The sequence below is a fragment of the Elephantulus edwardii genome, unplaced genomic scaffold, assembly GCF_000299155.1.
Source record: "Elephantulus edwardii isolate Elephantulus edwardi_28Jun2011 unplaced genomic scaffold, EleEdw1.0 scaffold00043, whole genome shotgun sequence".
NCBI lineage: Eukaryota > Metazoa > Chordata > Mammalia > Macroscelidea > Macroscelididae > Elephantulus > Elephantulus edwardii.
In genome coordinates this window covers 17548534-17574745 of record NW_006399793.1, presented here as the reverse complement: position 1 = coordinate 17574745, position 26212 = coordinate 17548534, and the positions used below count along the sequence as shown (strand labels likewise).

The window sequence follows — 26212 nt, the reverse complement described above, 5'->3', positions numbered from 1 at the left end:
CGTGAGTTACTGTTAACTATCAATCTTGTTCCATCTTTAACGTCTCATGGTAGTTGCTGCTATTGTTGTCAAATTAGAACCAACTCAAAGCTGAAGCTCGCGCAGATTTTAAGAGGGTGTAAATTGAACTAAAGGAGACTGACTGCCCGTCTTTCTCCCATGGAGTGGCTGGTGGATTCGAGCTCTATACCTTTGGGTTGGCACTGCAACTCCTTACCACAAAGCCACTCATTATCGTAGGAGGATCCACACTCACAGTCATGTGAATCATATATTTCTGGAAAGGAACTAGACGTTACATGATTCAACTTCAATTCTGGATCATATAGCTTGAGTAATTTTAGTTGAAGTTAATTCAACTTTACTAGTAAATATCCACTCTTGGAAGAAGGAGTGATATCCACTTCCTCAACAACCTGCCTCTGGAAACTCTATGAACTTTGATAAATGTTGATAGTTGGAGAGGGGCTTCAGGCCTTTTGTTCATAGGATCACTATGAGTCATGCTCGACTCCAAGGCAATCAACAACAACAACAACATCCACTAACTGAAACCACAATCTATACATTCCTTTATTAGCTTTTGTTTTCCTTTCTGGAGCAACAAGAAAATTTATGAATCAATAATCCATTTCTGCCACACATATTGTCTAATAAATATGTTGGACCAGATAAACTCTAAAATAACCCTCCCCCCACCACTCTATAATACCACTTCCATATCCTAAAATTTATATAAACTCCTGGCACCGAACAACAACAACAATACATATCATTTATTTTGGTGTATTTTATCAAGGTTGGGGAAGGTAGGCAACTTTAGTGGAGCTAAGAATTTTCATTTAAATTTCTAGAGAATAATCGGTAATTATCTTTGGAAAATTCAATTCCACTAGCAAGACTTGATAGGAGATTGTACAATTCATTGCTGTCTAGCTGGAACCAACTCAGAGCTGATCCTCCAGCGAGTTTCCAGAAGCTGTAAATTCACGTGGAAGGAGACTGTTATCTTTCTTCTCAGGAGCTTCTGGTGGATTCGAACCACCAGAGAGGCACTGCTATTGGGTGGGTTAACAGGGCAATTATGATACTGAATAAAAACATTCTATCTACATAGAGCTTACAAAAATACTAAACTCTGAAAGGTAAACCTCATTTAACATTAACTGTGAGACAATTCTGTTGTACATTTACCTTAGATGATTCCTTTGATTTCCCTCCATTCTTGTGTGTTTTGCCACTGGAATCCGTCTTCTTGCCTTTGCTCTAAAGTAAAGGAGATATAAAGAGGCTGCTGGAGAAGAGTGTTGAATATACCAAGGACTGCCAGGAGAACAAACAGGTTCGTCCTGGAGAGGGTGAAGCCAGGCTGCTCCTTGGAGGCAAGGATTCTGAAGCTTCGTCTGACATACTTTGGGCATGTTGCAAGGAGGGACAGTCCTTGGAGAGGGATGTCATGCTTGGAAAGGTGGAGGGATGGAGAAAGAGAGGAATACCATCGATGAGATGGATTGATAGTGACTGGAGCAATGAGGGTAAATGTGTCGGAGACAGTAAAGTTGTCACAGGATAGAGCAGGTTTCAGGGCTGTTGTACACAGGGTTGCTATGAGTCGCGTGATGGTACATAACAACATTAATTGATACTATCAGTCCATCCAATAAATAAGTACTGGATTGCAATGAAATGATTTCAGATTATTCTTTTTAATAACCTAATAGTGCCCAATTTAATTACATAATAGAAAACTTCGGGTTTTCAATCGTAATTTTTTTAACAGTAAACATAGATGGCAGCATCAGGATGGATGGTGAAGAGATTGAGATTGTTCACAGCTTCCGTTTTCTCGGCTCCACAGTCAACACTCTTGGCACCAGTAGCCAGGAAATCAAAAAACATATTGCAATGGGAAAGTCTGCTGTTAGGAACCTCTCCAAAGTACTGAAGTGCAATGGTATCTCTCTGGAGACTAAGGTGCATCTGATACAGGCTATGGTCTTTGAAATCACTTGTTATGCATCAGAGAGTTGGACAATGACTAGGGAGGACAGAAGGAGAGTGGATGCTTTTGAGCTGTGGTGCTGGAGAAGAGTAGTGAATGTAGCATGGACTGCCAAGAAAACAAACAGATTCATCCAGGAGAGGCTTAAACCAGGCTGCTTCTTGGAGGCAAGGATTCTGGGGCTTCGTTTGACATACTTTGGACATGTTGTAAGGAGGGACAGGTCCCTGGAGAGGGACATCATGCTTGGGAGGGTCGAGGGACGGCGCAAATAAGGAAGGTCCTCTATGAGGTGGATTGATTCAGTGACTGGGGTAATCGGGATGCGTGTGTCAGAGGCAGTGTGACTGGCACAGGCTAGAGCAGGGTTTAGGGCTGTTGTACACAGGGTCGCTATAAGTCGCAGGCAACTCAACGGCACATAACAACAACAAACATAGATGAAGGCGTTTAAGGTAGGAGAGAAAAAGTAAAAATGAAGGAAATATGCTGTTATTAGGGTCATGCTGATGTTCTCTGTCAATTTCCATGAAGCATGAGCCACCCAGACCTCATCAAAACAGAATTTGTCTCTATTGGGGCTGGCTTTTATATACAAACAGTGAACACAGGATATGATTTTTAGTGTGATGGAGGTGAAATTGGCAATGGAAATAATCCAAGGCCTGGGGCAGGCTACCTATAAAAATAAAGTCCATTCATCAAAAAAGCCTTACTGAGAAGTTTCTTTCTAAGAATGAGAAACAGGATGGAGAGACAATTCAGAAATTAAATTACTCAATATGGGGGTAGCGGTGGGGAAGCTAGGCTTAAACAAAACCCAAATCACAGCAAATCACAGTCTGCATGATCCACTCTTCCGAAAATGGTAGTGCAGGGCACTCTCTTTCTGTTTGATTGGTGAGATGGTACGATTTATAAGTAAAATATACTATAATTGCTGAAATACATATTTGGTTTTCTTTTAATCACTCTTAATTACATGTTGCGAATACCAGATATTTGGCAAATGTTAAATACTCAAGAATACAAACCAAAACTTAGTTCTGTTAAGCGGAAACTTGGTTCTGTTAAGAGGATCTTTCTTCCTCAGAGCAGCTGTGGACCAACAACTACTCATATGCAAGTTCACGGTGAAGTTGAGGAAAATTAAATCAAATCCATGGGAACCAAAATTTGACCTTAAGTCTGTCCCACTCGAATTTCAAAACCATCTCAGGAACAGGTTTGAGGCCTTGAGCACCAAAGAGCGTCGACCAAATGAGCTCTGGGAGGATATCAAGAAAATTATCCATACAAAAGATCGTTACAAAGGCTGAAAAATAAGAAAAGACCAAGATGGATGTCAGATGAGACTCTGAGTATTGCATCAGAGTGCCAAGAAGCCAAAGCTAAAGCTAAAGGAAGAAACCAAGAAATCAAAGAGCTGAACAGAAAATTTCAAAAGGCAGCTCAGGACGACAAAGAAAGATACTATAATGATATGTACAGAGAGCTGAAATCAGAAAATAAAAAAGGCCGAACTCGCTCAGTGTTTCTTAGGCTGAAGGAGATGAAAAACAAATTCAAGCCACAGGTGGCAATACTTAAGGATATTCCAGGTAGAATGTTAAATGATCCAGGAAGCATTAAAAGAAGATGGAAGGAGTACACAGTCACTGTATCAGAAGAAATTGGCTGACATAGAAGAATTTTATGAAATAACATAGGAGCAAGAGCCTGTGGTGATGAAGGAGGAAGTTCAAGTTGCTATGAAGAAATTGGCAAAAAACAAGGCTCCAGGAGTTGACAGCATACCAATTGACATATTTCAACAGACAGACACTGCCCTGGATGTGCTCACTAAGTTGTGCCAAGAAATCTGGAGGACAGCCAGCTGACCAAATGACTGAAAAGATCAATATCTGCTCCCATTCCAAAGAAAGGTGACCCAAAAGAATGTGGAAATTATCGAACTATCATTAATATCACATGAAAGCAAGATTCTGCTGATAATTATCCAAAAACGATTGAAGTAATATGTCAACAAAGAACTGCTAGATATGCAGACTGGATTTGGAAGAGGTTGTGGTACTAGGGATATTATAGCTAATGTTAGATGGATCTTGACAGAAAGCAAAGAATACCAGAAGACTGTCTATCTGTACTTCACTGACTATGAAAAGGCTTTTGACTGTGTGGATCACAACAAGCTGTGGCTGACTCTGAGAAGAATGGGAATCTCAGAACATTTGATTGTGCTAATGTGAAACCTATACTTGGACCAAGAGGCAGTCGTCAGAACAGAGCAAGGAGACACTACATGGTTCAAAATCAAGAAGGGGGTTCGTCAGGGATGTATTCTGTCTCCATATCTTTACAATCTGTATGCAGAACAGATCGTCTGAGATACTGGGCTTTATGAGGAGGAATGTGGCATCAGGATTGGTGGAAGAGTCATCAACAACCTGCATTATGCAGATGACACAGCCCTGCTTGCTGAAACTGAGGAGGACCTAAAGCGCTTGCTGCAGAAGGTCAAGGACTGCAGTCTTCAATATGGACTGAAGCTCAACATCAAGAAGACTAAGATTCTCACCACTGGGTCAATTGGCAGCATCATCAGGATGGATGGTGAAGAGATTGACATAGTTAACAGTTTTAGTTTGCTTGGCTCCACAGTCAACGTTCTTGGTAACAGCAGCCAGGAAATCAAGAGATGAATTGCCCTGGGAAAGTCAGCTGTCAGAGACCTCTCAAGAGTACTGAAGAACAATGACGTCAGCAAGGAGACTAAGGTGTACCTGGTCCGGGGTACAGTCTTTGCAATTACGTGCTATGCACTGGAGAGTTGGACAGAGACTAGGGGTGATAGAAAGAGAATTGCCTTTGAGCTGTGGTGCTGGAGAAGAGTGCTGAATATACCATGGACTGCTAGGAGGACAAACAGGTTTGACCTGGAGAGGGTGAAGTCAGGATGGATTCTGAAGCTTTGTATGACATACTGTGGGCATGTTACAAGGAGGGACTGACTGGTCTTTGGACAGGCACATCATGTTTGGAAAAGTAGAGGGGCGGCACAGGAAAGGAAGACCCTTGATGAGATGGATTGATTCTGTGAGTGGTGTGGTGGGAATGAGTGTGTTGGAGACGGTGAGGTTGGCACAGGATAGAGTAGGGTTTAGGGCTCTTGTACCTAGAGTCGTTATGAGTAGCAAGCGACTCGACGGCACATCACAACAACAATAATCTTGTTGTTAGCAGCCCAGTATGTTACACATTACACCACCAGGGCTCCTAAGGCTAAGCACACAGAAGTAAAAGGTATACTGTCTATAGTCCAACCTGGGAGTGCCAGGTATCATAGTCTGTGCTAAGAACACGCGAGGATACCTGGATAGGGCCGAAGGAACCAACGCCTTCCCCAGGGGGCTGATGTGTGAGCAGGGCTATGAGGGATGAGCAGGACGGATAAGCAGGAGGGTCAGCCAGTTGAAAAGGGCAAGAAAGGAGAGACTCCGAAGCACATGGACATGAGAAACTGTGGTGGAGTCAGGGGCTGCTCTCATTTTAAATGAACACAGGATGTGGTGGGGACCTGGACAGATGGGGTAACAGTGGACATAATTCAATGGAGATTAATTTTACAAAACACAATGTATAGGAATGACTATATGAAACACAATGTGAAGGAAATAAAGTGTGTAACACAATGTATATGAATTTTATATACAAACCAATATAAAATAAAATTTTTTAAAAAATGACCACAGTATGTATTAAAGGCACAGCACTACTGTCACACAGCAATAGTGTGGCCATGAAAAATGACAATGATGATTATATAGCAACATGAAAAACATTTCAGAAATAACATTAAGCAATGTGCTTATATCAATGCTTGATATAAAGTCTGTTCTGATGCAGAGGGTTTCCAAAATTTTTGGGAACAGTTTGTCCTATCTTTTTCTCCTGTGCAGTGGCTGTAGGATTTGAACTGGCAACCCTTTAGTTAGTAGCTCAGAGCATAGCCACTATACTACTAGGGCTTATTAATATATTGCTATATGGACTATGAATAAATACAACTATGTAAAGAAAAAATATATTTGTAAATGCAAAACTCATAGCAATCAAGTTGGGAGTCAATCATAGCTGACCCTTCAGTGGATTTTCAGGTATACATGTTGTTGTTGTTGTTGTTATGTGCCGTTGAGTCGCCTGTGGCTCATAGTAACCCTATATACAACAGCCCTAAACCCTGCTCTATCCTGTGCCAACCTCACAGGATAGAGACAGACTTCACTCCTCCTTTATGGGAGGGGTGAGATGATAATTTTTCTTTTCATTTCCTTTCTTTATCATTTTCAAGTTCTTTCATAATTATTCAAGATTATACTTGCTTTCACATCCTTAAAGAAAGTCAGTATGAAAGAATACCTTTGTGGCCTTCTGTGGGGTTTCTGTGGTTGAAGGACAGTTGTTGAAATCTTCTGAAAGGGCATCAATGGGATCCTGGCCACTTGCAGGTTTCTGAAACATGAACAGAAATAGTTAAGGAAGACACATAAGGCAGAATGCGGTGTGGCCATGCAAAAACTTAGGATGTCTATTTTTTTAAAAATCCACCTTGATGACATATTTCTAACATTAATGCATTGTAAAAGGAAGCCATTAAAACATGTAAATATTGACTTCTTTATTTTCTTGTATTATCTGAGAGAGTTCTTAAGTTTTCTCTGAGCTTCTGATGTCTAATTTGCAATAAGGCCCAGCCTTTCTTAAAAGGTTCTGGGGAAGACTAAATTAAGCAAATCTCTCTAACATGCTAACCTTGAAAAAGTATCAGGCAGAGCAAGCATTCAATAAATTTTATTCAAGTTAGTATAAACTAAAGCTTGTAAGTGGAATTATAATTTTTTTAATCAAAACACATTGTTAAAATATTTACCGTTGATTCCTTGGGTTTCTTTGCAGATGGCTTCCCTGATTTGCCCTTAAGAATAAGACAGATCATTGGTTAAATACAGATCTTGGCAAAGTTTACCTAACCTAATACTTAGTATTTACAGAATTACTATCCAGAGATTAAATATAAAGAAGCACTGATTTGCAATAACTGATGAATCCTGGTCCCTTCTTAATTACTACTCTGATGAGCTTTTCTCTAGCCTTATGGAAAATGCCAGAAAGACAGTCTATTCCTGGAAATGAAATAAACACTGTTAACAAAGTTTCTAGTCTTAGGTGTTCTAATTCTACTTAAAATGTTATTTTAAAAATTAACTTGTTTACCCTTGTTTTAATTTACTTACTACAATCTAGCAAATTTAAGAATGGTTTGAGGCACAGGAATGCTACACAGATAATTATTTTCAGACAGTATTAAAAATACACACATCAGAGACTTTCCAACCTTCCAAGGCAAAAGCATTGAATAATGCATTTCCCAAATAAAGTGGAGAAGATTCTAGCAAACTGTACAAGATGCACAATTGCTATTTTGAGAAATACTGATGACAAGCAAGGATAATAGATTCTGACAATGAAGACACTACTTTTATATAAGTTATTTAATTTTCAAAGTACTCAGCACGTCTTAAAATCATCTTACCCACCAAATAAATCAATACAGAAAGACTAAAGAAGGATGTACATTTGGAATTCTTTTTTCTTATGTAATGAGGAGGCCTGGGAAAGATTCTTTATCCTTTAATGGACCCACAAGTATGAAGAGAACAAAAAAATGAGGACAGGGAAGGTTTACCTTAAACAAAAAGAAATCTCGTTTCCAGTTTAGAGATTAAAGACTAGTGACTTGGTATGACTTCTCCCTGGGAATAGCAGTTTTTTTGTCTTTACTCACAACACGTTGTGATGGTGTGGTGTAGAAGGAAGAAAGGGAGACCCTAGGTCTTACCTATTTACTTAAATAATTCTTCCAACAATTGCTGTTTCTACACTCCCTACACAGAGACTCTTAGCTTCCTGTGGAGTTCCATGGCATCGGCCATTTTTATATAACCTTTTCCTCCAGAAGAACTCTACTTGTCTCAGAATTATTTAATAACTGAATACTATACTCAACTGCTTATACTATAGCTCCCAGCACAGTGAATACCAATTCTTACTAGATGAAATGAATATTAATAAACAATGTTTTAAGTGAATTGGGTCCCAATTAAAAGCAGTCAGTCATGTCACATTTTTATGCTACTGTTACAGTATAGCTTCTATCAGGTGAAGTTGCTATTTGTATAAAAGAGCTGAGTAGTGGGAACTCAACCTAAGGAACCAAATCTCTGGCCTGTGGCCCCTCTCAGCCTTGCGCCTTGGTTTACCGGATCATCGTTATCTAGGAGATGTCTGTATTCAGGTGGGATGGTGTCATCTCTCTCTCCTAGCTTGTCTCGATGCTCAGCTTTCGCTCTCTCCTGTAAACAATGAACGGACATAGTAGTCATTTCCACTTTATCCTAGGAAACATTCTAAAATGACACATTCGGCGTTTATTGCACTTTTATGAGAAAACCTCCATATATATGGTCTGTTTTTATATTTTTATAAAAATAATAACAAGGATATGGCTTAAGGGGCTATTAATTAAAAAATAAATCCATATACATATGTATTTCAAGTTTCTACCATATTTTAATTTTTTTTTCTCTTGTTGTGTACCATAAAGTCTGATCTGACTGGTACAGGAGGAGACTGCCCCTCCTTCTGCAGCAGAGCATCTGGTGGATTAGAACCACGTGCCTTCAGGATTGCAGTGCAGCTTCTTGCGACTAGGTGACCAGAGTTCCCTTTCCACCAGTATTTTAAATTGTTAGGAATGATTAGCTATTCTCAGAAACCATGCTAAGAAATAAAACCCAAGGGTGGGTTAGTGTGTTTTACTTTTCCTTTTATGAGTATTACTTTTAAGATAAAAAATTAGGTAACATTAGGTGACATGTTGTTGTTGTTGTGCACCATGGAGCCGGAACCGACCCATAGCTGACCCTCTGGTGGGTTTTCAGAGGCAGTTAATACCCATCCTTTCCCTGAGGAGGAGCTGGTGGATTCAAACCGTGTGCCTTCAGAATTCTGATTATTTATATGCAGCTCTGAGGGACCAGGACAAGTAACAGGTCTGCCTTAGACATGCTGGGCTACGTGTGCTGCAGGTGACAAAGCCCTCTGCTGCATGGCTGGGTGGTCTCAATCTCAGACTCTGCAAAAGGAGCAATTTTATTTGTATCATCTGATTTTTTATTGAAGTGTAAATTAATATTATACACATTCGTTTGTGATAGTGATACAACGAGACTGTTTTGGGGGCATACGTTTGGCTGGTCAGATAGTTCCTGCTACCAATCCATGATTCAAACAGCTGAAATGGACTGTGAAGTACTGTCTGAAACACATCCTAGTAACAGTCTGGACACAGCTCTAGGAAGCTCTGATAGCCTCGTCAGTAGGGAGTTGTGTTGTTAACATAAAGGTGGGGGCTCCCTGGAAGTCTAAATCCACCAGTAGCTCTAAGGGATAAAGATGGGCAGTCTCCCCCCATGCAATCTACAGCCTCTGAAAGCCCAATGGAGGATAAGCTATGAGTCAGTTCTGGCTTGATGTCAGTGAGGTTTCTGTGCAATGTTGAACTGGTACAGTGCTCATACTCAGGTTTAGTGCTGTCTGCAGAGAAGCTGCCGGGAAAATGCCCACCACATAGTGACATCTGCCACTAACATGCACAGAACATGTTACATGTCAACATGGTAATCTTAACAAATGTTCATGGGTATACTACATATATAGCTATGTATGGTGAAGAGCTTGAGATTGCTCACAGCTTTAGTTTGCTTGGCTCCACAGTCAACACTCTTGGCAGCAGCAGCCAGGAAATTAAAAGACGGACTGCAATGGGAAAGTCTGCTGTTAGGGACCTCTCCAAAGTATTGAAGAGCAATGGTGTCTCCCTGGAGACTAAGGTGCGTCTGATACAGGCCATAGTCTTTGCTATCACTTGTTATGCATCAGAGAGCTGGACAATGACTAAGGAGGATAGAAGGAGAATTGATGCCTTTGAGCTGTGGTGCTGGAGTACTGAGGAGTACTGGACTGCTAGGAAAATAAACAGATTCATCCTGGAGAGGGTTAAACTGGGCAGCTCCTTGAAGGCAAGGATTCTGAGGCTCTATCTAACATACTTTGGACATGTTGTGAGAAGTGACGGGTCCTTGGAGAGGGACATCATGCTTGGGAGGGTGGAGGGACAGCTCAGGAGGGGAAGACCCTCTATGAGGTGGATTGATTCAGTGGCTGAGGTAATAGGGATGGAGGTATCAGAGACAGTGCAATTGGCACAGGACAGAGCAGAGTTTAGGGCTGTTGTACATAAGAGTCGCTATGAGTCGCAAGCAACTCGACAGCACATAATAACAACAACATATGTATGTGTATATGTCTATGTGTGTGTGTGTATAAAATGTCCTTACTTCTGGTAAAACCAAGAAAAGTTAATGCAAGAAAAGAATAAAATTAACACACAATCATAGAGGTGCTCTTCTAACAAAGAGGCACTATACCCGCATAATGCCAGTATTATGGAATAAAGGATTCCATACCATACACAGTCTCAGGGAGGAAAAAAAATACAACATTAAGCAAAAAGAAAGAAAATATGAATTAAGTTATTCAACCGTTCCTTAGCTCATGATAATGTCCAAAGCAGTCCGTTCCCTTTAATGTGGAAGGTGTTCTATGATAGATAGCCTAGCAGTTTCATTACTGCATGGACTTTTCTATTTTACCTTTACTTTGTCCTCCATTGGCTTGCTCTCACCCGGGTCAGGCTGTCTTTGTCCTAGGCTGTCAGAGAGCTGATCCAGAGCATCATCAAGCGCTTTGCTGTCACTTTGCTAAAAAGTAAATTATTGAATTAATCACTGATTAACCACAATGCATTAAAGGCAACTCAGCAAAGAAGCCCTTTGATTTCAGAAGACTTGTTTTCTTGTAAAGTAAAGATCTTAGGGGCGATAGCAGGGGAAGACTTGTCAGAGGGAAAAAAGATGCTGAGATCTAGAGACTGGGGAGAATGAGCAGGGACATCTTTCTATGACCCCTGTTCCCATCCACACCTGGCCATGCTTCCAGGCAAGATCTTTCAGAGCACTATGGATGGCTAGGTAGCGGGACCAGAGACCACACTCCAAAAAACCTGAGATTGATTCCAAAGGCAAAAAGCAACCAATCATATTCCTTTCATCTAGAAATTAAACACTGTTGTGACTCTAAAACCCATTGAGGCATATGTGCTATGGCTGTGAGACAGAGTATTCTGCAATACAGTGTAAGATTTCTTTGATTTTGGGGCAGGCTGTGGGAAGTATAAGAACTCAGTGCCACTCTTACTAAATACTTTCTAGACCAAAACATCCCAGAGACAATCTTATGTCCCAAGAGAGGGGGTTCAAAAGATTTCAGAGACATTTGGAAAAGGTGGGGAGTTCCAGAAAGACCCTGGAAATTACACAGTAGAAGAGATAGGAGCTGGGATTTTAGGTGGATCCAATCAAGGTTATCAGAACAATTATTATCATCATGGTTATAAAAAACAAATTACTGTTTATTTATTTATTGTATGATTCAGGAAAATTATTTAATAGGACCCATTTTTATAAAGAAGTGAGAGAAGTAAAAGACTGAAAAGACATATAAAAGAATATGCTCCCCATGTTAGGACACAATATTATCCCAAGATGACTTTTTTTTTAAACACTTGCAGAACAGCAGTACTCCAAACACTGACTTCTATCCCTCTATAAATGAATTTACAAAGTGTGCACATCTGCATTGTGTATGATATCCATCCTCGGCTCTGTCTTCTGCTGTCCAGAACTTCCAGTTCATTTCCAAATGTTTTAAGATACACTATTCAGTTGTTTCTCAATGCTCTCAACGACTCCTGAGTAAACTAAGCAGTCTTTAGGGAGGAAGAAGCAAACAGGCTCAAAGTGGGGGAGTCATTTGTCTGAAGTCACGCTGACCGGGGCCCACGTCAGGGAACTGAACACACAGGTCCTTTACCTCATCATGTGCCACGAGCTGTCACAGAATAGTCTGTAGGGAGTTGCCCTGCTAACCCAAAGGTGGGCGCTTCTCTGGCAGTTCAAATCCACCAGAAGTTCCTCGAGAAAGAAGAGAAGTTTTATCTGATCATGATCATAATATGACCATTTATGCCTCAAGAATGCTTCCAGTATAAATAATTTTACAACAGAGCACCTAGTAGAGTCAAACACTGTGCCTTTGAGACTGCAGCACAGCTTCATGCCAAGGATAAATGGCTGTTCAGGCTGTCAGTGTTCTTGCATTCTGTTGCATGGGGGCTTTTTCATCATCCTGGGTTTGTCTGTCTGTCTCTGTTTCTCTCTTTGCATGAGGACTTTTTGTCATCATACGTTCGTTCTGTGTGCCTTTCTCTCTCATTCTTTCCCTTTCTCTCTCTCACACACACAAGGACATACACACACATGCATCATTGACTGGCTTTGTGTGCTTCCCTTAATTAAGTCTAGAATTTATAGCTGCTGCTGGTGGTGGTAGTTATGTACCACTAAGTTGGAACTGACTCATAGTGGACCCTTCAATAGGTTTTTCAGAGGCAGTAAATCACACAGAAGGAGATTGCCCATCTTTCTCCTGTGGAACAGCAGCAAGCTGGTAGATTCAAATGGTAAAACTTTGTGTTGGTAGCACAACTTCTTACTGCTCAGCAGTCTGGGCAGTGGTTTCTGAGCCCCTGGGCAATTTCAGATGATCCTAAGGCTGACCCAATGGGAGGAAAAAATCTATTCAGAAATGCAGACCATAGCAGAAAGCAAGCTTTGATGCTACATCAAAAGGAAAAGAAACAGCTGAGTGCATGAAAGTGACTTCATCTCCATCTAGCAAACACAGCACTGGTGTACTGCACTCAGCCAGAGGCGGTGGTGTGGCCTGAAGTGCTCCCCACATCTTTTGATGTGCCACAGCCCCTCTATAATGTATAATTTGGTACCACACAGATAATTAATCAAGGAAGGTCTGGAAAAGCTTTGGTCCCACAGCCTAGCCTCAGAACATGTAAATAATTAAAACAATATTGACGCTGAGTTTTTCTATCACTAGAATGAAAATGACAAATTTCTACTGGTGTGAATGAGAGGAATACAGTTCCAGACCACGGCATGTTTGTAAGGAGGTGTTTTTTCTGTGGGTTTTTTTTAAGGGGCCAGTGGGGTGGAGGAAGGAAGAGGGAGAGAAACCACAGACACAGAACAATTATATAAAATAAACTTGAGGTTAAATAATGGGTAGAAAATTATAGCACATGACAGGAAAAAACAAAGGAAAATGAATTATCAGGGAAGCTAAAATATTTTTAAAACTAAAAATGTGAGTGTATATTATTGCAGTTTCAATGTTAATACAGCAACGTTATCATACTTGTCAAATGAGTATAAAATACTCTCATATATATTGCTTCATTTAATCACTTCATAGGTACACACTGTCCTTTCCTGAACTGTTTACTCTTAGCTCTTCTGAAAGAGAAGGTGCACGATCTTACCAACGACATTTTTTTTCATTTGCTCTATATATACCCTTTGTTTTATTCCTGGGTAATTCTTTTTATTGTTGCCGCAAAAATAACCTCTCTCAATTTTTTGTTAGTGGTGGTAGAATAATTTGGAAAATAGGAACATGGTTACACAACTTAAAAACTGTAATTACAAGCAATAATTGTTGAAATGGTGTGTTTTTTTGCTGTTGTATATATTTACCACATACACAAACTGAAAAACTAGAAACAGAGGTAAGCTGCTTACCGGAGCCTTTGGGGGAGGGTGTGCAGATTGGGTAGTTGAAGCTGCAGTTTCCAAAACGACGTCAGAAATCACAGCAGCAAGTTTGGCATCATCAAATTTCTTTTCCTTTTTTAAAAAAATAAATTTATTACTATCATCAATAAAATGTATATAAAATTATGTCCACCACGTCATCACTTAAATACAGAAGTCTTATGACGGCTTTATTCTCTTCATCCCAATTGAAATATCCCGACTTATAATCTAAAAGGCAGTTTGTTCTACTTTCTTTTACAGAATATTATTTAACACGATTTCCTATTTCTACTTCATTTTAGTATCTATTCTTCTACATTCTATTCAATAATTGAATGCTATACTTTATGGTTGGTTTGCACATTAACTGCTATACATTTCAATTTACAGCTTTTTGCCTTTCTTCTTTATAACTAACTGCTCTCATTGATTTCTAGGACTGAATCTTTTATTTGGTACTGGATATATTTTGTCTAACTGCTCTTAGTCTGCAGAAGCAATGGGTGAGCACATCTGTTTCCCTCTTGGTGTGCTTGCTAGCATTATATTTGTGTCACATGTTGTTAGGAAAGGCTATTCCTTGGAGAAAAACATCATGCTAGGGAAGATGTCGGAGGGGGGATGGCCAAAGAGAGAAAGACTCTCAACCAGGTAGACTGATGCAGTGATTACAGCCATGGGCTTGAGTGTATGAGAGACTGAGGTTGGCATAAGATAGAACAAGGTTCAGGTCTGTCGTTCATAGAGTCGTTACGAGTCATACTTGACTCGACAGCACCTAACAACAACACATATTTTTATTTGATATTACAACAGGTATAAAATGATACAGCTACTGTTGTTTAAGTTCCGTAGTATATGGCCTGAGCTTTCAACTTTATTTATTTTTACCAATGTTCAGTAAATTAAAATATAACATATCTAACATAATTGTTTTTATTTTATAAAATGTTTTCTTTTACAATGGTTATTGCATGGAAGAAGGAGGGGCAATATCCTCCTGTGCGATTAATTGCCTTAAAAAAAAAACCACAGGAGAGTTAGCTATGGGGTGATTTCAACTCTGGTACACAACAACAACAGTTATTACTGGATGAATGAATTTCTGGTAATGCTAAATAAATAATAATTCGCTATTTATTTCTCTTTGTTAGCTATTTTTATCTTTATATAAATGCGTGACATTAGTTGATATGGGTATATTCATCAAGTTTTAAGATTAGGAAAAGAATTATTTGTAAAAGCAATATACATCATCTTTTGCTCTTAAATGAGATTTTTTTAGGTCAGACTGGCACTCTCTGGGAATTAAGTAAAAGAGTTATCCTCAAACTTTAGGGGAAAAGAAAGTTTGAGAATAGTTTCATTCTCTTGTTTGTTAGGTTCTATGAATTGTACTATTTGATATTTTTGTTAAAACATTTCTTACAGGATTATTGTACTTAAAATTTTTAAATAATTTAGCTGCTTTATTATCAGATTTCACTTTAATAAATTTATTTTGTCATACTGTTTTCTGTCACTTTCATAAATACAACACAGTTATGAAAGATGTACTTTAGAGATGTCAGCCATTTATATAGCACATACAAATACCATACAATATAAGACATTTATAGTAATCGACTGTTAGCTTTGAGCTATTAATAATTCAGCTGACCTCTTCAAATGGATTGTTAAAGAGTTCTAACTTTTAAATTTAATTTTTTCTCATTCACATTTGCTAATTTTTTTTAAATTAATTTTAATGAACATTTACAGAGATTTTGGATTTCCATTCATTCATTGCTGCATTTTTCTCCCCACCCATCCCCCCAGCCCCAGTTCACTCTTCTCTTTGAAAAGTAAAATTCCTTCATTGGTATACAATCCCCCCGCACCCTCACCACCCCACCCGCCCGACTTCATTCCGGACTCTTATGATAATCATAATACACTATAATATTTGCTAATTTTAAAAAAAAGTATTTCAAAACAAACTTTGTACGTTTAACTAAAAGCTATTACCACCTTTCAGTATGCTTATAGTTACTTCTGTTTGGGTATATACTTTATCTTTTATAAATTTAAATATGAAATTTAATAACCAGTTAATTTATAAAATTTTTCTTTCTTAAAATAGAGGTGGTTGTTGTTATATGCTGTCGAGTCGCCTGTGACTCATAGCCACCTATGTACAAGAGCCCTAAATCCTGCTCTATCCCTTGACAATCTTATTGCCTCCAACACACCTATCCCCATTAGCCTAGTCATTGAATCAATCCACCTCATCAAGGGTCTTCCTCCCCTGCACTGTCCCTCCTCTCTGACAAGCATGACGTCCCTCTCCAAGGACTGATCTCACATTGCAACATATCCAAAGTATGTCAGACGAAGCAACAGAATCCTTGCCTCCAAGGAGCAGCCTGGCTTCACCCTCTTGAGGACGAACTTGTTTGTTCTCCTAGCAGTCCATGGTATATTCAATACTCTTCTCCAGAATGAAAGCTCAAAGGCATCAACTCTCCTTCTATCATCCCTAGTCTCCAGCTCTCTGATATATAGCAAGTAATTGCAAAGACCACGGTCTGGATAAGGTGCACCTTAGTCTCCAGACTGACATCTTTGCCAATGCAATTCATCTTTTGATTTTCTGGCTGCTGATACCAAGAGTTAATTGTAGAGCCAAGCAAATTGAAGCTGTCAACAATCTCAATCTCTTCACCATCTATCATGATGCTGCCAAGTGGCCCAATGGTGAGAATTTGTTTTCTTGATGTTGAGCTTCAATCCATATTGAAGGCTGCAGTCCTTGACCCTCTGCAGCAAGCGCTTCAGGTCCTCCTAAGTTTCAGCAAGCAGGGTTGTGTCATCTATATAACGCAGATTTTTCATGAATCTATCTCCAATCCTGATGCCACACTTCTCTTCACTGAGCCCAGCCTAATAATCTGTTGTGCATAGAAATGGTATAGATACAGCACATATCCTTGACACACACCCTTCTAAATTTGAACCATGCAGTGTTTCCTTGTTCTTTTCTGATGACTGTCTCCTGGTCCAAGTATAGGTTTCACAAAAGCACAATCAAGTGTTCTGGGATTCCATTCTTCTCAGAGTCAGCCACAGTTTGTTGTGATCCACACAGTCAAATGCCTTTGTACAGTCAATGAAACAGATAGACCTTCCTCTGGTATTCTCTGCTTTCAGCCAAGACCCATCTGGCATTAGCTATAATACCCATAGTACCACGGCCTCTTCTAGATCCAGACTGCACTTCTGGCTGCTCTCTGTTGATGTGCTGTGCCAGTTGTTTTTGGATAATCTTCAGCAGTATCTTGCTTGCATGTGATATCAATGAAACTGTTTGATAATTTCCACACTCTGTTGAATCATCTTTCTTTGGAATGGGAACAAATATATCTCTTCCGGTCAGTTGGCCAGGTGGTTGTCCTCCAGATTTCTTGGCACAACTTGGTGAGCCCTTCTAGGGCAACATATATTTATTGAAATATGTCATTCGGTATGCCATCAATTTCTAGGGCCTTGTTGTTTTGGGGTTTTGTTTGGTTTCTTTCCCAATTCTTTCAGAGCAGCCTGAACTTATTCCTTCATCACCAAAGGCTCTTGCTCATATGTTGTTTCATTAAATTCTTCTGTGTCCACCAATTCCTTTGGGTACAATGACTCTGTATATTCTTTCCATCTTCTTTTAATGCTTCCTGGATAATTTAATATTCTGCCCAAAGCACCTTTAAGTATTGCAACTTGAGGTTTGAATTTGTTCTTCAGTTCCTTCAGTTTAAGAAATGCTGAGCGAGTTTGGCCTTTTTGATTTTCTGAGTCCAGCTCCTTGCACATACATGTGGTAATAAAGATTGCTCATAAATACTGTCTTGTCTGTTTCTTATAGATTTTAATTTGTAAAAATGTATCACCAATTTTTTGTCTATTCTGAATTTCTCAATTTCATCACTATTAGGATATTTATATAATTTTTAAAAAGAAAATTTACTCTATTTTCTTGTGATTAAGTAAATATTATGTATGCGGGCTCCTCTCTTACATTGGAAATATTCTTATAATCTAATATATGACATTTTCCCCTTCATTTTTCTAAAGAATTAATTTATGATGATCAATTATTTGAATCTTATTAGATATTTAACATTAACAAGAGAGGAGAAGGATTGTCTGTGCGATTTACTGCCCCTGAAAACTCACTGGAGGGCCAGCTATGGGTCAGCTCTGACTGGATGGCACACAACACTGTCTTTTGCTTGATTTTTTCAAGATTGGCACTTTATAAAAAGTTTTATCTTTTTTTTTTTCTATAATTATATTTTATTAATTTTCATAAACATTTACAGAGATTTTGGGCTTCCACTCATTCATTGTTGCACTATTCTCTCTACCCTCCTCCCAGTTTGTTCTTGTCCAAATGCCACAGTGCTTGTCAAAGCCAGTTCTGATTAATCTTCTTTGTCAGTGTATCCTTTGCCATTCCCTATCACTCCTCCCTGAGAGAGACTTCACCCTGAGTCATAAGGAAAAGGGGACGGCGTATTCTCTTAGCTACTTCCTGCTGAAAAGGGACGACGCTGTGGGTTTCAGGGTGAAGATCTTCTCTCACTACTCTAAAGGGCCCCTTTGGCAGTAGGAAACACATAGACTATTATGGAGATTGATTTTGGAATTTAGATGCACTGTTATTAATTGTGCTTAGCCGTACATGTACATATCCTTCAAGATGTATCATGGGGGTGTTGCAACCTAGAAGACACAAATTTGACTAACAAGTTATAAGTACATGAGTCCAAAAATTATGGAAAAGTGAAAGAAAAGATTCTTTCATTGTTTTACAAACCCTCCCCCAGGTCCCCTCCACCATGCAGCCCTCGCTCTAGTCTCCTGTGATGACAGAAATACCCAGTTATATCTCTCTTTTAGACGGTTCTCTCCCTCCTCTGCTTCAGTGCAGTATACATTATTGAACCCATCTTACTCAGTGTCTCCCTAACCCCAAGGACAGTCCCATTCTACAACAGTGGCATCATGTAATATTTGTCCTTTTGTGACTGGGATATTTCACTCAGCATAATGTTCTCCAGAGTCAACCATTTTGAATAATATTGCATGAGTTCCTTGTTTTTTAATGCAGCATAGTATTCCATTGTGCGAATATACCACAGCTTCTCTAGCCATTCGTTTGTTGATGGGCACTTAGGTTGTTTCCAACTCCTTGCTATTGTGAACAAAGCTGCAATGAACATGGGTGTGCATATATCTGCTTGGATGTCAGCTATGGTCTCTTCAGGGTATATTCCCAGTAGTGGAATTGCTGGGTCAAATGGTATCTCTATTTGCAACTTTTTGAGAAAGCGCCATACTGCTTTCCACAGGGGTTGCACCATTTTACACTCCCACCAACAGTGAATCAGGGTTCCAGTTTCTCCACAACCTCGCCAGCATTTGTTGCTTGCTGTTCTGTTAAATTTTGCTATTTTGACTGGGGTGAAATGATATCTCATAGTTGTTTTAATTTGCATCTCTCTTAGGGCTAGAGATTTTGAGCATTTCTTCATGTGTTTGTTAGCCATCTGAATGTCGTCTTCGGTGAAGTGCCTGTTCATATCCTGTGCCCATTTTTCTATTGGATTATTTACCTTTATCTTGTTGTGGTGCTCAAGTATTTCATAAATTCTGGATATAAGTCCCTTATCTGATATGTTATTACCGAATACTTTTTCCCAGTCAGTGGCTTCCCTTTTTACCCTACTGGAGAAGTTTTTGGATGTGCATAGGGATTTGAGTCTTAGAAGGTCCCATTCATCTATGTTATCTTCTCCTGGTTGTAGCTTTTCCAGGATACTGGGAAGACTGTTTATGTTGTGGATTAGGACTTCTAGTGTTGTTCCTAGCTTTTCTGTAATGAATTTCCATTACACACTCTTGGTATGTTTGAAGAATCATGCTTAAATTTGATGTTACATTTTCAAATTCTATAAATATTTAAAAAACAAGCAACTTCCTCTTTAGCCTAAGGGCTACATTCGCCTGCCTTGGTCTGTAGTGGCCATGCCCTTCCAGTCCCCAGCTAGCCCACCTCTTTTCTTCATTTCAGAAGAAAGAAATGGTTTCGAGGGGGAAAAAAAAACAAAACACCAAAAAACTAAACACCCCAAAACCAAATAACCCTGTCCTAATACTTACAATAACAGTGATGATGAGGAAAGCGTTTAAGTACTATCCTCTACAATTCGCTTTTATGATCTCCTCATTCTGATGGTATGGTTGCTTTTTGTTGGATAGCATAGTTTACCAGGAGTTGTGCCTAAAGGTGGTGCCTCTCTGGGCCTCAGAGCATCAAAAACTCTGCAGATGGGAAATCTTTTCTTGAGGGATTTATCGTCTCTAAAAATCCAACTGGAGGGTCACTTATGTTGTTGTTCTGTGCTGTTGAGATGACTACAACTCACAGCAACCCTAGGAGCAATGGCTCATAACCTTGCTTTATCCTGAGCCAAACTCACCATCTCTGACATCTCCGACCCCTGTAAGTCCGTTTCAGTTGGACAGTTATCCCCTTATCTTACAGCGTTTGAGCCAGTGAGGAAATGTCTCTGTGTACAGAGATGGTGAGAGGAAGACTATGGAATAAGGACACTGAACTGCTGGTGGCAGGGGAGGGTGTATGTGTGTGTATCTATTGGCATAGTGACCATTTCCCATGTCCTTACCCACCTAAGAATCTGTACACTTATTTCCAACAATAAATTAAGTAGCTAAGAATCTAGGTTTCCTGGAACGAGATAATTCAGACCTTATACACACACATAAACACACACACACACACACACACACACACACACACACTTTGAGAAACACTATGAGACGTAAAAATCTATGTTTATATCTAAAACCTTTTAATATTTTAGTGGAAAAACATTACCCAGCATTTACCATATCTAAATTCCCTTTAAGGGGCCATTGAGTTATTATTCTACCAGAAAATGTATTTTCTTGGGAATGAGTTCAGAAAATGCTACGTTATGCAAATATCAGTGATTTTTTTTCTAACAGCAACTTTACATAAAATAAAATTCAAATTTTTTCTCAAAAGGTGTGCTTGATATAGTACACGATCTTTGGTACGGTCATCCAAACTTCTGAAAACAACCGCTGGCCTGAAACAATATTTGGTGGGTTGAGGGTCATTAATTTTGGGAGTGTTTGCAGAGCTCCCAGGTCAGAGTCCCAGGTTATCATTTACTTGTGTCGTCTTAAGAGGAAGGAAGGAAGAGTTGCAGACTTACAAGATTGGACGTGTTCGGGGGACCAGAGAAGTCCTCACACAGAGCATCCAGTAGGAGGTCATCACTCATGGGCTGCACGAACCAGAAAATACATCAACACACATCATTTGTCATTCACTTCCTCTAAAAAGGTAGTCTCTGTTTACATGCTATCAACGCACTCTTCTTTTTTTAAATTTGATTTAAATATTTTTTAAATAATTTTAATAAATATTGACAGAAATTTTGGATTTCCATTCATTCATTGCTGCACTTCTCTCCCCACCCAGCCATCCCCCCACCCCAGTTCGCTCCTCTCTCTGAAAAGTAAAAGAAACACTCCCTCCCTGATACACAATCCCCCCCGCACCCCTCCCACCGCCCCAAGTACATTCCACTATGCAACCTTAATTGTGGACTCTTGTGATAACCATAATACCCTATCATACATAGCTTTTAAATTAGTCTCTCCCTCATCTGTTTCAGTGCAGACTCTTAAAGTTACAACCAGGGGAGAAAAACGTACTCAGAGAAGAGGGGTTTGCTTACTTGTAGCTCTTGCTTGGACTCTTTTGGCAGGAGCGGTTTTCCATCTTTATCCTAGGCAGAAATGGAATAAACAGAAACAAAACCAATGTGGTATTAATTCTTTCACACTTTATGCGTACTATTTATTTTTTTTTAACATTTTAAGGGGCCAATAGGTAACAACTGCTGTACATAAACTAGAACCACTGTTTTTGGTAGGGGATTCTCTCACCAGAGAAGCCCTACCTGATTAGTTCATGATAATAAACAATAGAAGCATACAGTATAACAGGTATTTGCTAGGCATGGAGAAAGCACACAGATTGGCTTGAAGTTCACAAACTTGTACAGGAAAAAAAAATTGAGTCAATATAACAGAATATTTAAAGAATAAATGGGGCAGAGGGAAGACTCCCCTACGCTTGACAAAGGTTGCCTTGAGAGAGCTGATAAACCTTATAAGCCATAGATCCAGCTAACAGGTATTGACTATGTGCTTAGTCTTTGCCCTCAGGGAGCTTACTTTGTGGGTAGGTAGGATATTTTGAAGCTTACAAAATTACATCAAATGTTTGAATGATTCTGACAGCCACCTCTGAGGTTACATGGTAGAATCCATAAAGCATTTGAAATTTTTTAGTAATAGAAGGTGCAAAAACGGCTAACCCCATTTATCTATGCAGGCACTCAACTCTCCATATCCTTGCCCCCAAAGAGCTCCCAACAAAGCTCTCTGTATGGACAATTCTACTGAGAAACGAGCCTAGGATTTTTGTTTGCTTGCTTTTAAAATTCTAAATGTGAGAAGGACTAAGTTTTAGAGACAGCATGTGCTTCTCCCTTAGCTGACATACATGCCTCTATCTTAAGATAAAGTTGTGTCCAACTGAACGGATTGAGAACTTGTGGTATATTCACACAACAGAATACCATGCAGCACTCAGGAGCAATGATTTCAAAAAGTACTATATACTTTTATATGGAAGAGACTCGAAAGCATTATGCTGAGTGAACTAACACAGTCTCATAAGGACAAATACTGCATAAAACCATTATTGTAAAATTAGAAGGTCAACTGGTAAAACGTGTGGGGATAAGGGGGTATGGGATAGGAGCAGAGGGGTGATGATGGGTAGGAAGAAAATCACAGGGTTGTATAATTTGGTGGTGGAAGTAGGGGTAAAGGAAATGGGAAAGGTCCAGTGGGGACCTGAAAAGACAGGGTAAAGGTGGTCATAGTCCAATGGTGATTAATTTTCTATGATTGTATGAAACCCAATGTGAATGAAAAAAGTGTGAAACACAATATATATGAATATCTTTTTTTTAAAGATAAGGTACTAGGGCACCTGGGGGCTTTACACCTCAGTTCCTCCAGGTATTCAGTAATTGCCTTAAACTTTGTTATCCATTAACATAACAGGACTATATGAAGAAGAATGTGGCATCAGGATCTTATGAAGACTCATCAACAACCCGTGTTATGCAGATGACGTAACTTTGCTTGCTGAAACTGAGGAGGACTTGAATGGCTTACTGAAAAAAAAATCATGGACTACAGTAGCTTTCAGTACAGGTTCATCTCAACATGAAGAAAACAAAAATCTTCACCACAGGGCCAACAGGCAATACATGGAGAAAAGACAGAAATTGTCAATGAGTTCCTCTTACTTAGATCTACAATCAACAACTTTGGTACCGGCAGTCATGAAATCAAAAGATGTGCTGCATTGGGAAAGTATGTAGGCAGGGATCTCTCCCAAGTGCTGAAGAGCAAGGATGGCAGCTTAAAACCAATCCAAGTCATAGTCTTTTCAATTGTTATGCATCTGACACTTGGACAGTGACTAAAAATGACAGAAGAACTGTCAATGCCTTTGAATGGTGGTACTGGAGCAGAGCATTAGTAAGCCATGGATTGCCAAGAGAACAAACAAATGCGTCTTGGAGAGAGTTCAGCCAGGTTGCTCTTTAGAGGGAAGGATGGTGTAAGTTTGTTACACATACTTTGGGCATGTCATTAGGAGGGGCCAGTTCTTGGATAAAGACATCATGTTAAAGGTGGAGGGTCAGCGAAGGAGAGGAAGCCCCTCAGAGAGACGGACAGCCACAGGAGTAACTATAACAATGGGTTCTAGTGTGGCAGAAACGTAGAAAGTGCACAGGATACGACAGGGTTCAAAGAGTCACTATGAGCTGTACTGGATCCCACAGAATCTAACAATAATAACTAATGTCCATTAATATCTAGTTACTAATGCCCCCTTGAAATAAAACGTTGTTCTTTACAGATTAACTTCCTCAAGACCCATTTTGAAATGAGACCAGTTTGAATCCATTATTGGAACTTGTGAAGAAACACCACTCAAAACTGAGAGCTGACCTTCCCAATTAAGAAGTAAAGCCATCTACTAGACCAAGCAATCGAACTACAGGACCTCGCTACAGAGCACATGCACACTTTCCAATACACAAAAGTGCGTGGTTCAAATTCACCAGCTGCCCCACAGGAGAAAGATCCTCTCGAGAAATTTACTGCCTCTAAAAACCAACTAGATAGTCAGCTAAGAATTAGTTCGGACTCAAAGGCACACAACTTCACTCAAAATCCTCTGTAATAGAGTCCATTTTGCAGAACCAGCTGTGCACGCAAATACTTAATTATCATAACCTCTTCTATAAGGGCCACTTTCCCAGAATTCCCCACTTCCCTTATGAATAAATATGAGACTCCATCTCACCTAAATTTTTATAAACCCACCAAACTCCTTTTTGAGTTGTGGGCTAGCATCCTTTCTGCCCTCCATGTTTCCTTATGAAAAAGGGTTTTACTTTATATTTTCTCCAATAAATTTTTTTCTTTGCTTACATACAAGTCTTAACTCATGTTTACATACTCTTACTCAGCAGGAGGAAGAAGTCAAATGAGGAGCCTAACAGTGACATTTCTTTGTAACAAGGAATACTCTGGCAACAATCTCCTTTTCCATCTTCTCTGCAGGGTCATATGTACCTTCGGATCATCCCTCCATCTGCATGGAGAGCTGAACCCAGTCTTGCTCTCCACCACTCCTGAGCTGCAAAGGCAGCAAACAGCCAAGTGATGCACAGGGTCGAGGGGGCTAGTCTAGGCTCAAATGGAAATGGTGTTCCTATTACTTCCCCAGAGGCTAAATCTTACTGATTAAAACCGAGCTGAACACAGCTGATGCATAGCAATATGACATTTAAACAAGAGATCCAGCCAGCAATGGAAATGTTATAAATCAGCATTAATACATAATGTGTGAGAGGATCAGAAAAGGGTAAAACTACACAGAAAGGTCAGGGGAGGCTAATTATCTCCTTGTTTAAAAACTGTCAATGAAATTAATGGAAAGAAGAGAGACACTCAGATTGACCAGCATCTACCACTGGGATTCAGTGGAGACAGATCTTGACACTTCACAGAAACTCTCTAAGAGCATTTGCAAAGTAACATACAAACAAGCCAATCACAGTAGTGCCCTGTCTCAAATGAGTGCTGAAATGCAGAGAGATGCTGAACAAAGCAATTCAGAAAGATACACTTTTAATCAAGGAGAACACAGTACAGTTCTGGGTTTGCCAAATAAATGGGGCAGTATATGTGGAATATCAATTCCAGCTTCCTAAATTATTAATGCCGAGTAAGTTGAATATTCTTTGAGTAGTGGTTGGTTTTGAAGATGACTGACATTTGTTTTATTGCCCAAGCCACTGCCCATTTGACATGGTTGCACTTGAACTCCAAGATTCAAACGGAGTTTGCCCTGTGTCACCTGCTCTTTGGAATCTGAACATCAAAATAAAGGAAACAGGCCAGTTCACCCCTCTATTCAATGTTAAAAAGACTTTCTAATTCAGTTTATAGTGAAGAGCTGCATAAGGAATAAAATTACTTTGACATTTTTCTGCTTACATAATATATTCTGAAGTTTATTTCAGCTATTATAACAAACCAAATACTCAAATGGAATAAATAAAATATTTTAAACGTTAGATTTCTTTCTCATAAGGGAGTGGTGAAAAGCCACTGAGGGATATTTTAGCTTTCCATCTAGGATAATGACAGAATACTCAAGGATTAATGTAATTTGAACTATTATTAACAAGATCTTCCTATTCCAGGTCTGCTTCCAGATGCCTGTTTTATGTTATAAAATTGAGTATGGATTAAAATAAAAGAAAAACATTCCAGACTTTTTACCTTGGTCTCTTCAAGTCTATAATCGGGAGGAATTGTTTCTTCTTTTTCACCAAGCTTTTCACGGTCCTCTGCTTTGGCTTTCTCCTAAAAAAAATGCATACCACTTTCATTTGATAATATTTTCCATATAAAGTACATAAATATCTAGGGGACAGGATCTAAGGTAACTAAATCCATCGTTAGGTCAGAAGACGCAGATGACTTGATATACCAGTATACACAGCAACTTAATCTTCCCCACTGTAGCGGAGTTCAGCAGGCTGGGCAGGAAGGAGAAGTGGACACCTCCCACTGCCCTCAGGAGTCCTCAACACAGGGAATACAGGCA

General features: G+C 39.4%; 1 protein-coding gene across 1 annotated transcript in view; it reads right to left on the bottom strand.

The window, feature by feature from the left end:
- The window catches only part of LOC102869293 (calpastatin-like), a 91621-nt gene that overhangs the window by 2179 nt on the left and 63230 nt on the right, over positions 1 to 26212 (bottom strand). The window contains exons 16-22 of the mRNA XM_006885395.1: positions 21150 to 21221; positions 13840 to 13938; positions 10777 to 10884; positions 8323 to 8415; positions 6933 to 6977; positions 6422 to 6514; positions 1195 to 1266 (exon numbers count right to left, since the gene is read on the bottom strand). Of these exons, the coding sequence (XP_006885457.1) occupies positions 1195 to 1266; positions 6422 to 6514; positions 6933 to 6977; positions 8323 to 8415; positions 10777 to 10884; positions 13840 to 13938; positions 21150 to 21221 (582 nt within the window). The remainder of the gene's footprint in view (positions 1 to 1194; positions 1267 to 6421; positions 6515 to 6932; positions 6978 to 8322; positions 8416 to 10776; positions 10885 to 13839; positions 13939 to 21149; positions 21222 to 26212) is intronic.